The sequence below is a fragment of the Salmo trutta genome, chromosome 16, assembly GCF_901001165.1.
Source record: "Salmo trutta chromosome 16, fSalTru1.1, whole genome shotgun sequence".
NCBI lineage: Eukaryota > Metazoa > Chordata > Actinopteri > Salmoniformes > Salmonidae > Salmo > Salmo trutta.
This window is the reverse complement of record NC_042972.1, coordinates 3,873,159-3,889,648: the sequence shown is the minus strand read 5'-3', so window position 1 is coordinate 3,889,648 and position 16,490 is coordinate 3,873,159. Positions and strand designations below refer to the sequence as shown.

Genomic DNA, 16,490 nt, shown 5'->3' with positions numbered 1-16,490 from the left:
TATATCCCCCCCTCAGAATCCCCATATTACTCAGAGGAGATCTTCCCCACCCTCGAGGAAGAGACGTGCCATTTCCAGGCCCAGGGAAATGTGCTCATCTGTGGGGACACAAATGCGCGCACAGGAACACTACCTGATCTAACGAGCACACGAGGGGATAGCTTTATTACAGGCCATACTGTTTCTAACTATCTTAATCTCCCCCATAGAAACAACAGTGACAGCACCGTCAACAAAAACGGAAGGGATCTTTTGCAGCTCTGTAGAAGCCTGGGTCTGTACTTTGGCAATGGTAGGTTACGGGGGGACTCTTTGGGGAGATTCACCTACTGCTCACCTCTTGGCCACAGTACAGTAGACTATATGATCACAGACATGGACCCTTTCTCTCTCAGCTCATTCACTGTCAAGCCACTAACACCTCTGTCTGATCACAGCCAAATTACGTTGTTCCTCAAAAGAACAGACCTGGAAACAACCACACATTCACAGCCCAGTAAGCTGTACAACATCAGAAATTCATACAGATGGGCCCAAAACAGCACAGAAGAATACCAGAAAGCAACCTGGAACCAAAATATCCAAACACTCTTAGATAACTTTCTGGATACCACATTCACTCACAGTAAAGAAGGCATCAATCTAGCAGTAAAAAACAACTATATATTCAGGAAAACGGCAAAAGAAGCACAATTGAAATTGATAAAAAACAAAACTAAAAAAAAATCACAGATGACAACTGGTTTGATGCAGATTGTAAAATTATAAGGAAAAAACTTAGAACACTATCCAACCAAAAGCACAGAGACCCAAATAATGGTGAATTACGCCTTCATTACTGTGAGACTTTAAAACTCTATAAACGTACACTCAGAACCAAAAAAGCACAGTACAACAGCAAGCAGCTGACACTAATTGAGGAGTCCATAAACACAAACAACTTTTGGCAAAATTGGAAAAAACTAAAAAAATCTAAACAAGAGGAATTAGCAATACAAAATGGTGACATATGGACAACCCATTTCAAAACACTCTACAACACCGTTCAAATTGACACAAACGCAGAACAACGCCAAATCCATGAGAAGTTGAATGGATTAGAAAAAGCTATAAAGGACAATCAAAACCCATTGGACTCCCCAATTACTGACCAGGAGCTCTATAAGAAACTTCAGGCTCTCAAATTTAAAAAAGCCTGCGGACCTGATGGCATCCTAAATGAGATGCTCAAACTCACTAGTGCAAAATTTCAATTGGCTATATTAAAATTGTTTAATTTGATCCTGAGTGTAGGTTATTTCCCTGACATCTGGAATCAAGGACTCATAACCCCAATCTTTAAGAATGGAGACAAATTTGACCCTAACAATTACAGAGGCATTTGTGTGAACAGTAACCTGGGGAAGGTTTTCTGTAGTATCATCAATGTAAGAGTTCTAAACCTCCTTAATAAGCACAATGTCTTGAGTAAAAGCCAAATTGGATTTATACCAAAACATCGCACAACTGATCATATTTACACCCTACACACCCTGATAGATAAACATGTCCACCAAAATAATACCAAAATATACACTTGCTTTATCGACTTCCAAAAAGCATTTGATTCTATTTGGCATACAGGACTGTTCTACAAAGTTATTGAAAGTGGTGTAGGGGGTAAAACATATGACATAATTAAATCAATGTATACTGGCAATACGTGCAGCATTAAAATTGGTAAGAAAAGGACAGAATTCTTTAACCAGGGGCGGGGCCTTCGTCAGGGTTGCAATCTGAGCCCTGCACTCTTCAATATTTACATTAACGAATTGGCCACTATTCTAGAAAAATCCTCAGCCCCTGGTGTTAGTCTCCACAATTCAGAAGTTAAATGCCTACTCTTCGCAGATGACCTATGCCTGCTGTCACCCACAGCACCTGGCCTACAGCAGAGCCTGGACCTGCTAGAGCAGTACTGCCAGACCTGGGCCCTGGCAGTAAACCCCAAAAAGACTAAAATAATGATTTTCCAGAGAAGATCCAGATCTCAGGGAATTAGACCAAAGTTCTCAATTGGTACAAAATATATAGAGTACTGTACACACTACAATTACTTAGGTTTAAAAATAAGCTCAACTGGACACCTTAATGAGGCAGTGAATGAACTGAGAGAGAAAGCACGCAGGGCATTCTACGCCATTAAAAAGCAAATTCAAATTGAAATACCAATTAAAATTTGGCTAAAACTAATTGAATATGTCATTGAACCAATTGCACTTTATGGCAGCGAGGTGTGGGGTCCACTTGCAAAACAAGATTTCATCAAATGGGACAAACACCCCATTGAAACCCTACATGCAGAGTTCTGTAAGATTCTCCTACGTGTCCAGAGGAAAACTACAAACAATGCATGCAGGGCAGAATTAGGCCAATATCCACTAATAATAAAAACTCAAAAAAGAGCAATTAAGTTTTGGAAACATCTAAAATACAGTGACCCCCTCTCATATCATTACCAAGCCCTGCAATGCCAAGAGCTGAGCAAAGAAAAGAGTCCCCTCATCCAGCTGGTCCTGGGGCTGAGTTCACAAACCTGTTCTACTAACACACTGAAGCCTCAGGACCAGAACATCCAATCAATCAGAATAAACCAAATTACAACACAGTCAAAACAAAACTACATTGCTTATTGGGAAACACAAGCACAAACACAAAGCAAAATGCAGTGCTATCTGGCCCTAAATCGACAGTACACTATGGCTAAATATTTGACCATGGTTACTGATCAAAACCTTAGAAAAACCTTGACAAAGTACAGGCTCAGTGAGCACAGCCTTGCCATTGAGAAGGGTAGACACAGGAAAACCTGGCTCCCTGTAGAGGAAAGGCTGTGCAACCACTGCACAACAGCAGAACCTGAGACGGAGCTGCATTTCCTGACAAAATGTCAAAAATATAAAACAATTAGAGAGTGTCATTTCCCCAAATTTGAAATCCTTATTCAAGGTTTTAAAGACCTCTCTGATGAGGATAGGCTACCCATCCTGTTGGGGGAGGACGCAGAGAGCTGTGGGTTGGCAGCGCACTACATTGCTGCCTGCCATAAGTTGAGGGACAGTGTCTGACAGACCAATAAACCTGCACATGTCCTCAACTGTATGATTATTGTTATTGTTGAATGTATGGTTATATTGACCGTTGGTTATTGTTGTTACTGTTGTCCCGTTGACAATTTTTGATTCTCATTTTTATTTATTTTTTATATTGTAAATATCCAAAGTAAGCTTTGGCAATATGTACATTGTTACGTCATGCCAATAAAGCGAATTGAATTGAGAGAGAGAGCGAGACAGAGAGAGAGAGAGAGAGAGAGACAGAGAGAGAGAGACAGAGAGAGACACAGAGAGAGACACAGAGAGACAGAGAGAGAGACACACAGAGAGAGACAGAGAGAGAGACACACAGAGAGAGACAGAGAGAGAGAGACACAGAGAGAGACAGAGAGAGAGACACAGAGAGAGACACAGAGAGAGACACAGAGAGAGACACAGAGAGAGACACAGAGAGAGAGAGACAGAGAGAGACAGAGAGACACAGAGACACAGAGAGAGAGACAGAGAGAGAGACAGAGAGAGACACAGAGAGAGACACAGAGAGAGAAACACAGAGAGAGAGACAGAAATAGAGAGAAATAAATATGTTCTGCATTCAGACAACACACTAGGAGGAGAACAGGTTCAGTCGCAGCGCAGTCATTAAGATGCAAGTCCCATGCTCAAGGGCACAACGGCAGGAGACGGTACCTGGGGTCTGTTGAATAATAAAACATTTAAAAAAAATAACATAAAAAAACTTTCTCACCTTTGACCTTGACATACTGCAACTCTGAGTTGACGCAGAGAGCCAGGTTGCTAGGCAGAGTCCAGGGGGTGGTTGTCCAGGCGATCAGACACACGTTTTCATCCTCCAGGAGAGGGAAGTTCACGATCACGGACGGATCCTGCACATCCTGGAGACATGGTGACAACGAGGAAATAAATCGGCATTGACCTACACAAAGACTGTTAGGCACTGAAAATCAGATGCCAATTAACATGGTATGACTGGGTTCTGACAGAAAACACTAATCCAACAGTCTCCATGAGTCCCGGACTATACCTTGACAGCCAAACACATTAGTGGGTATATAGTGTAAAGCAGGGTTTTCCAACCCTGTTTCTGAAGAGCTGCCCTCCTATAGGTTAACTCTAACCCTGTTCCTGGAGAGATGCCCTCCTATAGGTTAACTCCAACCCTGTTTCTGGAGAGCTACCCTCCTATAGGTTAACTCCAACCCTGTTCCTGGAGAGCTACCCTCCTATAGGTTAACTCCAACCCTGTTCCTGGAGAGCTACCCTCCTATAGGTTAACTCCAACCCTGTTCCTGGAGAGATGCCCTCCTATAGGTTAACTCCAACCCTGTTCCTGGAGAGCTACCCTCCTATAGGTTAACTCCAACCCTGTTCCTGGAGAGCTGCCCTCCTATAGGTTAAAATCCAACCCTGTTCCTGGAGAGCTGCCCTCCTATAGGTTAACTCCAACCCTGCTTCTGAAGAGCTACCCTCCTATAGGTTAAATTCAACCCTGTTCCTGGAGAGCTGCCCTCCTATTGGTTATAGCCTTGGCTAAAATGGTTGGAGTTAACAGAGTTGGACAGCCATGTTGTACTAGTGTGTTGTACCTTGTAGTTCTGGTTAGACTCGAAGTTGGACAGCGGCGTGTTACAGGCGGTAGAGAAGGGCATGACCTTTACCCCGCGGTAGACCAGACCTTTATCGTACAGCTGCCTGAACACCCACCTGGGGAGGGGAACGGGGACGGGGGACAGAGAGGAATAACAGTAAAAACACTGTTGAAATGTTGTGAGGAGTAACACAGTAAAACATTGTTTTCACTATTAAGCCAATATTTCACCCAAAACATCACCAAGACATTTATAAAGTACAGTGTCTTCAAAAAAAAAAGTATTTATACCCCTTGACTTTTTCCACATTTTTGTTATGTTACAGTCTGCATTTAAAATGAATTAAATGTAAGATTGTGTCACGGGTCCTACACACAATACCCCATAATGTCAAAGTGGAATTATGGTTTTCAAAATGTTTACAAAATCAATTTAAAAAAAATGAAAGAGCTGTTTTGAATAAATAAGTATTTTCAATCGCTTTGTTATGGTAAACCTAAATAAGTTCAGGAGTAAAAATGTGGTTAACAAGTCACATGAATACGTTTCATGGACTCAGTCTGTGTACTATAACAGTGTTTAATATGATTTTTGAATGACTCATCTCTGTCCCCCACAAATTATCTGTAAAGGTCCCTCAGTTGAGCAGAGAATTTCAAAAACACATTCATCCATAAAGACCAGGGAGGTTTTCCAAAACCTCGCAAAGAAAGGCAGCTATTTCCCTTACCTAAGGGAATTGTTTAAAGGAATCCATCCGTATGCTTCCCAGCCGAAACGGTTCAGAAGAGTTTGTGCAAATATTATGACTACATTGTGTGGCAGGGTTTTTTTTATTTTTTTTCAGCTGTTCGGGAACAACAACAACAAAAAATGTGGAGGCAAACTGAAGTTCGGAGCAGACGTCTACGCCCATTCGTCTGTGATTGGTCAACGGTAGGGATTCTTCAATAAAAAAGTCTTTGTTGACGTTCATTTTTTTTTTTATTGAAAAATACGACACCATTCGTTAGAAATGTAAAATTGTACGACTAAGATCTCTTCGGCAAAAAAATAAATAAAACGTCAAAATGAATGACAGATTTTTGTTGTCGAGTTATCTTAGATTAATACTGACTATTTTGAGGTTCCCTGGTTCCTCCTCGTTGTTTCCTGCAGCTCTCGTGTCAAAACAGTAGTTGCCCGTCAGACATAGTATCCAAGTGGACTTTCTCGGTCCCTAAATACTCTTCTTTAAACATTTTCCTGATGATCCTGTTGTTCTTCATCATCAGACGGGATAATCTATTCAGCCATGGTCTCTAAATGTAACTAGAAGTTAAGGGAATTTAGGAGGAACATTAAGTTTTTATAACAAATTTGCCCTTAAGATGTTTTTTTTGTTGTTTTTTTTGCAACTGTCAAATTAGATAAAGATAAACCTGAAGTGTGGCTTCATATTTAAGGGAAACTTAAGTGAAATATGCATTTTTTTATATTTCTTTTATAAAGAAATCCCTTAAGGCAAACACTTAGGAAAAGCTTTATGCCACTTAGAGATAAGAGAAGTTTAAAGGGGAAAAGATAAGGGGGGGGGAAATTAACTTACGGTGTTTTATGCAATCGGGCCTTGTTACTCACGGCTCTACTGTCCATAGCTACTGTGACATCAAAGTAAATGCAATTGAAAATCACAAACACTTATCATCAAAAAAAAACTGTATCGTGCTCAAACTGAAGAAAAAAGTTCAACAGTAGGTTGAAAACAGTGTAAAAACATGGTAGTTGTTGATGTTCTTTCAAAGTCTAACACAACGAAATAAACAGAGCTTTTGTAAGGTTGATTCATTAAAAACATCCATATTTGAGCTTAAACCCCCCCCCCCCCAAAAAAACAGAATTAAAATGATGATTGTGCCTTTATACAATACATAGCCTACTACATATTATGCATTGGCAGAAAAAATAAACAGATTTAAAAATGTCTAGCCTATAATCCAAAATTAAACACATTCGAGTAATCGTCTTTGAGTGAGGACTGTATTATCATGCGGAGAGGATGGACTGGTTACCTTATGCTACGCTCCAAAATGTGTATCCACGAGTCAGGGAGAGAACGTACAGCCTTGGGCCACGCTGTTGGTTCATTGATTGTGCGGCTTACAGTTAGCCTACAATTATAGTGAAAATCCTACAGGCAAAATCCTAGAGGAAACCTTGGTTCAGTCTTCTTTCCACCAGACACTGGGAGATGAATTCACCTTTCAGCAGGTACAATAACCTAAAACACAAGGCCAAATCTACACTGGAGTTGTTTACCAAGAAGGGCCGACTTACAACAACCAATTTGACAGAGCTTGAAGAACTTTGGAAAAAAATGATGGGCAATCCAGGTGTGGAAAACTCTTGGAGATTTACCCAGAAAGACTCCAAAGGTGCCACTCACAGCTGTAATCGCTGCCAACGGTGATTCTACAAAGTATTGACTCAGTGGTGTGAATACTTACAGTTGAAGTCGGAAGTTTACATACACTTAGGTCGGAGTCATTAAAACTCGTTTTTCAACCACTCCACAAATTTCTTGTTAACAAACTATAGTTTCGGCAAGTTGGTTAGGACATCTACTTTGTGCATGACACAAGACATTTTTCTAACAATTGTTTACAGACAGATTATTTCACTGTATCACAATTCCAGTGGGTCAGAAGTTTCCATACACTAAGTTGACTGTGCTTTTAAACAACTTGGAAAATTCCAGAAAATGATGTCATGGCTTTAGAAGCTTCTGATAGGCTAATTGACATCATTTGAGTCAATTGGAGGTGTACCTGTGGATGTATTTCAAGGCCTACCTTCAAACTCAGTGCCTCTTCGCTTGACATCATGGGAAAATCAAAAGAAAATCAGCCAAGACCCCAGAAAAACAATTGCACACCTCAACAAGTCTGGTTCAGAAGTCTGGTTCAAACGCCTGAACGTACCACGTTCATCTGTACAAACAATAGTACGTAAGTATAAACACCATGGGACCACGCAGCCATCATACCGCTCAAGAAGGAGACGCGTTCTGTCTCCTAGAGATGAACGTACTTCGGTGCGAAAAGTGCAAATCAATCCCAGAACAGCAGCAAAGGACCTTGTGAAGATGCTGGAGGAAACAGGTTCGAAAGTATCTATATCCACAGAAAAACGAGTCCTATATCGACACAACCTGAAAGGCCGCTCAGCAAGGAAGAAGCCACTGCTCCAAAACCGCCATAAAAAGCCAGACTACGGTTTGCAACTGCACACGGGGACAAAGATCGTACTTTTTGGAGAAATGTCATCTGGTCTGATGAAGGAAAATTATGTGGATATATTGAAGCAACATCTCAAGTCATCAGTCAGGAAGTTAAAGCTTGGTCACAAATGGGTCTTCCAAATGGACAATGACCCCAAGCATACTTCCAAGGTGGTGGCAAAATGCCTTAAGGACAACAAAGACAAGGTATTGGAGTGGCCATCACAAAGCCCTGACCTCAATCCCATAGAAAATTGGTGGGCAGAACTGAAAAAGCGTGTGCGAGCAAGGAGGCCTACAAACCTGATTCAGTTACACCAGCTCTGTCAGGAGGAATGGGCCAAAATTCACCCAACTTATTGTGGGAAGCTTGTGGAAGGCTACCCGAAACGTTTGACCCAAGTTTGGAGCAGCAACCCGCTGCGTATTGGTCTGACAGTGATTTAGAGATATCTTCAGATGAAGGTGAAGAATGTGAAGAATGTGACAGGGGCCATTGTCAAAATAAATAAATAAATAAATAAATAAATAGAAATTATATATATAATTTCTATCTAGTTTCAGAATACATAAATGTATATTATAATTTCTACAAACTCGGGCCGGGTTGAACGGGCTCGCGGGCCATTGTTTGTCCACCCGTTGTAGAGCATGGCGCTTGCAACGCCAAGATAGTGGGTTTGATTACTCGCGTGACTAAGTCACTGCGGATAAAAAATCATCTTGTAAATGGCATATATTATATTCCATTCTCTAACAGGATTCAGCCAACTCACCAGACAGTCTCCATGAACCAGGGGTACAGAGTCTTGTAGTCGTTCTTGAAGTCAATCCACCGTCCCATTCTGGTTACAGAGTTCTGGTGGACGCACACAGACAACATTGATAAATACAGCCCCCTTGGGACAGACTGTCATGACTCCTGATAAATACAGCCCCCTTGGGACAGACTGTCATGACTCCTGATAAATACAGCCCCCTTGGGACAGACTGTCATGACTCCTGATAAATACAGCCCCCTTGGGACAGACTGTCATGACTCCTGATAAATACAGCCCCCTTGGGACAGACTGTCATGACTCCTGATAAATACAGCCCCCTGGGACAGACTGTCGTGACTCCTGATAAATACAGCCCCCTGGGACAGACTGTCATGACTCCTGATAAATACAGCCCCCTTGGGACAGACTGTCATGACTCCTGATAAATACAGCCCCTTGGGACAGACTGTCATGACTCCTGATAAATACAGCCCCCTTGGGACAGACTGTCATGACTCCTGTTAAATACAGCCCCCTTGGGACAGACTCCTGATAAATACAGCCCCCTTGGGACAGACTGTCATGACTCCTGATAAATACAGCCCCCTTGGGACAGACTGTCATGACTGCTGATAAATACAGCCCCCTTGGGACAGACTGTCATGACTCCTGATAAATACAGCCCCCTGGGACAGACTGTCATGACTCCTGATAAATACAGCCCCCTTGGGACAGACTGTCATGACTCCTGATAAATACAGCCCCCTTGGGACAGACTGTAATAACAGTGTGCACTAAACCAGAGCATAATGTTATCAGCAGTAATCAAAACTGTATTGGGACTGAAAACTATTGTGGAATACAGTTATGGAACAGTTACGGAACACTTGAGGAATATCTCAAACGCAAATAATCAGGATTCAAGTGTAATTACATAGTGTACCAGCCCTATATAATTACAGTGTAATTACATAGTACACCAGCCCTATATAATTACTGTGTAATTACATAGTATACCAGCCCTATATAATTACTGTGTAATTACATAGTATACCAGCCCTATATAATTACTGTGTAATTACATAGCATACCAGCCCTATATAATTAGTGTAATTACATAGCATACCAGCCCTATATAATTACAATGTAATTACATAGTATACCAGCCCTATATAATTACTGTGTAATTACATAGTACACCAGCCCTATATAATTAGTGTAATTACATAGCATACCAGCCCTATATAATTACAATGTAATTACATAGTATACCAGCCCTATATAATTACAGTGTAATTACATAGTGTACCAGCCCTATATAATTACAGTGTAGTTACATAGTACACCAGCCCTATATAATTACATTGTAATTACATTGTGTACAGCCCTATATAATTACTGTGTAATTACATAGTATACCAGCCCTATATAATTACAGTGTAATTACACAGTGTACCAGCCCTATATAATTACATTGTAATTACATTGTGTACAGCCCTATATAATTACTGTGTAATTACATAGTATACCAGCCCTATATAATTACAGTGTAATTACATAGCGTACCAGCCCTATATAATTACTGTGTAATTACATAGTGTACCAGCCCTATATAATTACTGTGTAATTACATAGCGTACCAGCCCTATATAATTACAGTGTAATTACATATTATACCAGCCCTATATAATTAGTGTGTAATTACATAGTATACCAGCCCTATATAATTACTGTGTAATTACATAGCGTACCAGCCCTATATAATTACAGTGTAATTACATAGTATACCAGCCCTATATAATTAGTGTGTAATTACATAGTACACCAGCCCTATATAATTACTGTGTAATTACATAGCGTACCAGCCCTATATAATTACAGTGTAATTACATAGTATACCAGCCCTATATAATTAGTGTGTAATTACATAGTACACCAGCATTATATATAGTATTTGTATGGTTGTTTGCGCACCTCCCATTCGTTAGCGTATCTCATGACGATCATCCTGCATTGCCTGTTGTACTCAGCAATCCCCATCTTGGCCACATCGTCCGGTCCCTTGATGTCCAGGGTCTTATCGATCTCATACTCCTGTAATGGTACGGAAACACAGAGAAGTAGCATTATTAGGGGGTTAATCAATCTGTAATGGTATAGAAACACAGAGGGAGCATTATGGGTAAATTGGCTGTTTTACAAACGGTAAGCTACCACATGGGACTTCATAAAAGTGTATTGCGGGCTGACACTGTATAGCCTAGACTGCTATTCTATGGGGATAGGAGGGCAGCAATTTTTGTTGGTCTCGCCAAGCACAGCATATCAACCAGGACCGAGTCTGATCAGCGTTGATTAGTCTATAAACTATTATTTACTAGCAAGCAATGAAAATGTGCAATGTATAAAAGAAAGTCCACAAATCAACAACAACAAAAAATTACAAAAATGCCATATCACTCTACATCATCTAGCGGTTAGCCTCTCCAGCATCACTCTACACCCCCACTCATCTAGCGGTTAGCTCCTCCAGCATCACTCTACACCCCCACTCATCTAGCGGTTAGCCTCTCCAGCATCACTCTACACCCCCACTCATCTAGCGGTTAGCCTCTCCAGCATCACTCTACACCCCCATTCATCTAGCGGTTAGCTCCTCCAGCATCACTCTACACCCCCACTCATCTAGTGGTTAGCTCCACCAGCATCACTCTACACCCCCACTCATCTAGCGGTTAGCCTCTCCAGCATCACTCTACACCCCCACTCATCTAGCGGTTAGCCTCTCCAGCATCACTCTACACCCCCACTCATCTAGTGGTTAGCTCCACCAGCATCACTCTACACCCCCACTCATCTAGCGGTTAGCCTCTCCAGCATCACTCTACACCCCCACTCATCTAGCGGTTAGCTCCACCAGCATCACTCTACACCCCCACTCATCTACCGGTTAGCTCCACCAGCATCACTCTACACCCCCACTCATCTAGCGGTTAGCTCCACCAGCATCACTCTACACCCCCACTCATCTACCGGTTAGCTCCACCAGCATCACTCTACACCCCCACTCATCTACCGGTTAGCTCCACCAGCATCACTCTACACCCCCATTCATCTAGCGGTTAGCTCCACCAGCATCACTACACCCCCACTCATCTACCGGTTAGCTCCACCAGCATCACTCTACACCCCCATTCATCTAGCGGTTAGCTCCACCAGCATCACTCTACACCCCCATTCATCTAGTGGTTAGCCTCTCCAGCATCACTCTACACCCCCACTCATCTAGCAGTTAGCCTCTCCAGCATCACTCTACACCCCCACTCATCTAGCAGTTAGCTCCACCAGCATCACTCTACACCCCCACTCATCTAGCGGTTAGCATCTCCAGCATCACTTTCTCATCTAGTGGTTAGCTCCACCAGCATCACTCTACACCCCCACTCATCTAGCGGTTAGCCTCTCCAGCATCACTTTCTCATCTAGCGGTTAGCTCCACCAGCATCACTCTACACCCCCACTCATCTAGCGGTTAACTCCTCCAGCATCACTCTACACCCCCACTCATCTAGCGGTTAACTCCTCCAGCATCACTCTACACCCCCACTCATCTAGCGGTTAACTCCTCCAGCATCAAAGGACAGTTGGAAAGAGGAGGAGATGTAGAAAGTTAAATAGTAATCATTAGTAAACACTCCCGAATATTAAGTCAAGTTTATCTACATGAAAATAAAGTTAACAAAACATGTAAAAAATCTTGATATGAATGCAGGGCTATTTCAACGGTTTTGATGGTTATTTCATTTTCATGACAGTCTTCATCTATAACCGTCAGCAACACGGTTATTCAATTACCGTCACAACCCTAGCGACAAATACAGTATCGCAAAGACATGCTTACCACAGGCAGGCCGTGACAGTCCCAACCGAACCGGCGGTCCACGTGGAAGCCGCTCTGGTGGGCGAAGCGAGTCACGATGTCTTTGATGGTCCCTGCCAGGATGTGACCGTAGTGGGGGAGACCTGTGGCGAACGGAGGCCCGTCGTAGAACGTGTACCTGGAGAAGAATTTACACATCATTCATAAAAACGGATTCATCCTTTTTCTGTTGTTGTTGTTGTTGTGTTACTTACATATTGGACTTTGTGATGTGTGGTTTCATGCACTCACTGTCCTACTATTCTGCATGTGTAAAAAGTTGAACTATAGACAGACATTATGTGAATACGCTTTAATATTTGACTAAACAATGGTTAGAGGAATTCTGTCTACAACACTCCTTCGATGTGGAAACTGTCCGTTACTGTTTGACACGTCAGGAATGACTCGACTGGTTCAGATCTTGGCCAGGTCGCAATTTTAAATGAGAACTTGTTCTCAACTTGCCTACCTGGTTAATAAATAAAAAGGTGAAATAAAGATGGCATGGTCCTTGTACTTACTTGGGCCTGTTCTTGGACTGTTTGAGACACTCCTGGAAGCAGTCCTTGTCCTTCCACAGCTGCAGGATACTCTTCTCCTCACAAGGGAAGTGGATGGATTCAGGAACTGGCTCCACCATGATCACTGAGTGATAGAAACACATCATAGTTAGTTGACTATTGGAGGGAAAGTGAATGGCAACCAATGATGACGTTACACAACAATTCAACATTCTATAAATTTAAAACAAACATAACGTTAGCTAACGAGCAAGTAGCAATTATCCTTTCAGTAACGTTAGTTGGTTTCATATGCATGTTGGATAATTCAGTTAACTGGGTTTATAACTGGCTAGTATCGATGTTGAGTAAATCTAGATATAAATGATGAATAAATGGATGCTAGTAAGGACGTATCCTTGCTGTGCACATGCAAGTGGGCTGGTTAGCTTAGCCGGCTAGCTCGCTAAGTACTTTCGACTACTCAGTGACACTGTACCCTCATGTTAGCATTCATATGGACGCATATTGCATCAACGGTAGGTAAATATAGTTTAATTGTACAACAGTTCAACATAACAATATTTAAATTCCCATTCAAGTAAACTCACATGTCTTTCTTTCCCCGGCTACCAACTTAGACGAACTAATGACAGGGTACTGATGCAATCAGAGGGAAAGCGGAAGCGGAAATGATGCATCACACCGACAGTAGCTGTGTTCGAATACTCACACAAACCTCGCTATTTGTGACGTGTTTGAGTATTGAGGTGTGGATATAGTGGATATAGTTAGTTAGGATATAGTTAGTTAGGATATAGTGGATATAGTTAGTTAGGATATAGTGGATATAGTTAGTTAGGATATAGTGGATATAGTTAGTTAGGATATAGTTAGTTAGGATATAGTGGATATAGTTAGTTAGGATATAGTTAGGATATAGTTAGTTAGGATATAGTTAGTTAGGATATAGTGGATATAGTTAGTTAGGATATAGTTAGGATATAGTTAGTTAGGATATAGTGGATATAGTTAGTTAGGATATAGTTAGGATATAGTGGATATAGTTAGGATATAGTGGATATAGTTAGTTAGGATATAGTGGATATAGTTAGTTAGGATATAGTGGATATAGTGGATATAGTTAGTTAGGATATAGTGGATATAGTTAGTTAGGATATAGTGGATATAGTAAGTTGGGATATAGTGGATATAGTTAGTTAGGATATAGTTAGTTAGGATATAGTGGATATAGTTAGTTAGGATATAGTGGATATAGTTAGTTAGGATATAGTGGATATAGTTAGTTAGGATATAGTTAGTTAGGATAAAGTGGATATAGTTAGTTAGGATATAGTTAGTTAGGATAAAGTGGATATAGTTAGTTAGGATATAGTTAGTTAGGATAAAGTGGATATAGTTAGGATATAGTTACTTAGGATAAAGTGGATATAGTTAGTTAGGATATAGTTAGTTAGGATATAGTGGATATAGTTAGTTAGGATATAGTGGATATAGTTAGTTAGGATATAGTGGATATAGTTAGTTAGGATATAGTGGATATAGTTAGTTAGGATATAGTTAGTTAGGTTATAGTGGATATAGTTAGTTAGGATATAGTGGATGTAGTTAGTTAGGATATAGTGGATATAGTTAGGATATAGTGGATATAGTTAGTTAGGATATAGTGGATATAGTTAGTTAGGTTATAGTGGATATAGTTAGTTAGGTTATAGTGGATATAGTTAGTTAGGATATAGTGGATATAGTTAGTTAGGATATAGTGGATATAGTTAGTTAGGATATAGTTAGTTAGGATATAGTGGATATAGTTAGTTAGGATATAGTGGATATAGTTAGTTAGGATATAGTGGATATAGTTAGTTAGGATATAGTTAGTTAGGATATAGTGGATATAGTTAGTTAGGTTATAGTGGATATAGTTAGTTAGGTTATAGTGGATAGAGTTAGTTAGGATATAGTGAATATAGTTAGTTAGGATATAGTTAGTTAGGATATAGTGGATATAGTTAGTTAGGATATAGTGGATATAGTTAGTTAGGATATAGTGGATATAGTTAGTTAGGATATAGTTAGTTAGGATATAGTGGATATAGTTAGGATATAGTGGATATAGTTAGTTAGGATATAGTGGATGTAGTTAGTTAGGATATAGTGGATATAGTTAGGATATAGTGGATATAGTTAGTTAGGATATAGTGGATATAGTTAGTTAGGTTATAGTGGATATAGTTAGTTAGGTTATAGTGGATATAGTTAGTTAGGATATAGTGGATATAGTTAGTTAGGATATAGTGGATATAGTTAGTTAGGATATAGTGGATATAGTTAGTTAGGATATAGTGGATATAGTTAGTTAGGATATAGTGGATATAGTTAGTTAGGATATAGTGGATATAGTTAGTTAGGATATAGTGGATATAGTTAGTTAGGATATAGTTAGTTAGGATATAGTGGATATAGTTAGTTAGGTTATAGTGGATATAGTTAGTTAGGTTATAGTGGATAGAGTTAGTTAGGATATAGTGAATATAGATATAGTTATAGTGATATAGTTAGTTAGGATATAGTGGATATAGTTAGTTAGGATATAGTGGATATAGTTAGTTAGGATATAGTGGATATAGTTAGTTAGGATATAGTTAGTTAGGATATAGTGGATATAGTTAGGATATAGTGGATATAGTTAGTTAGGATATAGTTAGTTAGGATATAGTGGATATAGTTAGTTTGGATATACTGGATATAGTTAGTTAGGATATAGTGGATATAGTTAGTTAGGATATAGTGGATATAGTTAGTTAGGTTATAGTGGATATAGTTAGGATATAGTGGATATAGTTAGTTAGGATATAGTGGATATAGTTAGTTAGGATATAGTTAGGATATAGTTAGTTAGGATAAAGTGTATATAGTTAGTTAGGATATAGTGGATATAGTTAGTTAGGATATAGTGGATATAGTTAGTTAGGATATAGTTAGGATATAGTGGATATAGTTAGTTAGGATATAGTGGATATAGTTAGTTAGGATATAATGGATATAGTTAGTTAGGATATAGTTAGTTAGGATATAGTTAGTTAGGATATAGTTAGTTAGGATATAGTTAGTTAGGATATAATGGATATAGTTAGTTAGGATATAGTGGATATAGTTAGTTAGGATATAGTGGATATAGTTAGTTAGGATATAGTTAGTTAGGATATAGTGGATATAGTTAGGTTATTGTGGATATAGTTAGTTAGGATATAGTGGATATAGTTAGTTAGGATATAGTGGATATAGTTAGTTAGGCTATAGTGGATATAGGTAGTTAGGATAT

General features: G+C 39.9%; 1 protein-coding gene across 1 annotated transcript in view; it reads right to left on the bottom strand.

Annotated features, from left to right (window-relative positions):
- The window catches only part of iars1 (isoleucyl-tRNA synthetase 1), a 130,177-nt gene extending 116,314 nt beyond the window's left edge, over positions 1-13,863 (bottom strand). The window contains exons 1-7 of the mRNA XM_029692807.1: positions 13,759-13,863; positions 13,169-13,292; positions 12,627-12,783; positions 10,700-10,819; positions 8,741-8,823; positions 4,703-4,820; positions 3,844-3,991 (exon numbers count right to left, since the gene is read on the bottom strand). Coding sequence (XP_029548667.1) covers positions 3,844-3,991; positions 4,703-4,820; positions 8,741-8,823; positions 10,700-10,819; positions 12,627-12,783; positions 13,169-13,287 — 745 coding nt within the window. The 5' untranslated portion in view covers positions 13,288-13,292; positions 13,759-13,863. The remainder of the gene's footprint in view (positions 1-3,843; positions 3,992-4,702; positions 4,821-8,740; positions 8,824-10,699; positions 10,820-12,626; positions 12,784-13,168; positions 13,293-13,758) is intronic.
- Between the last annotated feature and the right edge of the window lie 2,627 nt (positions 13,864-16,490).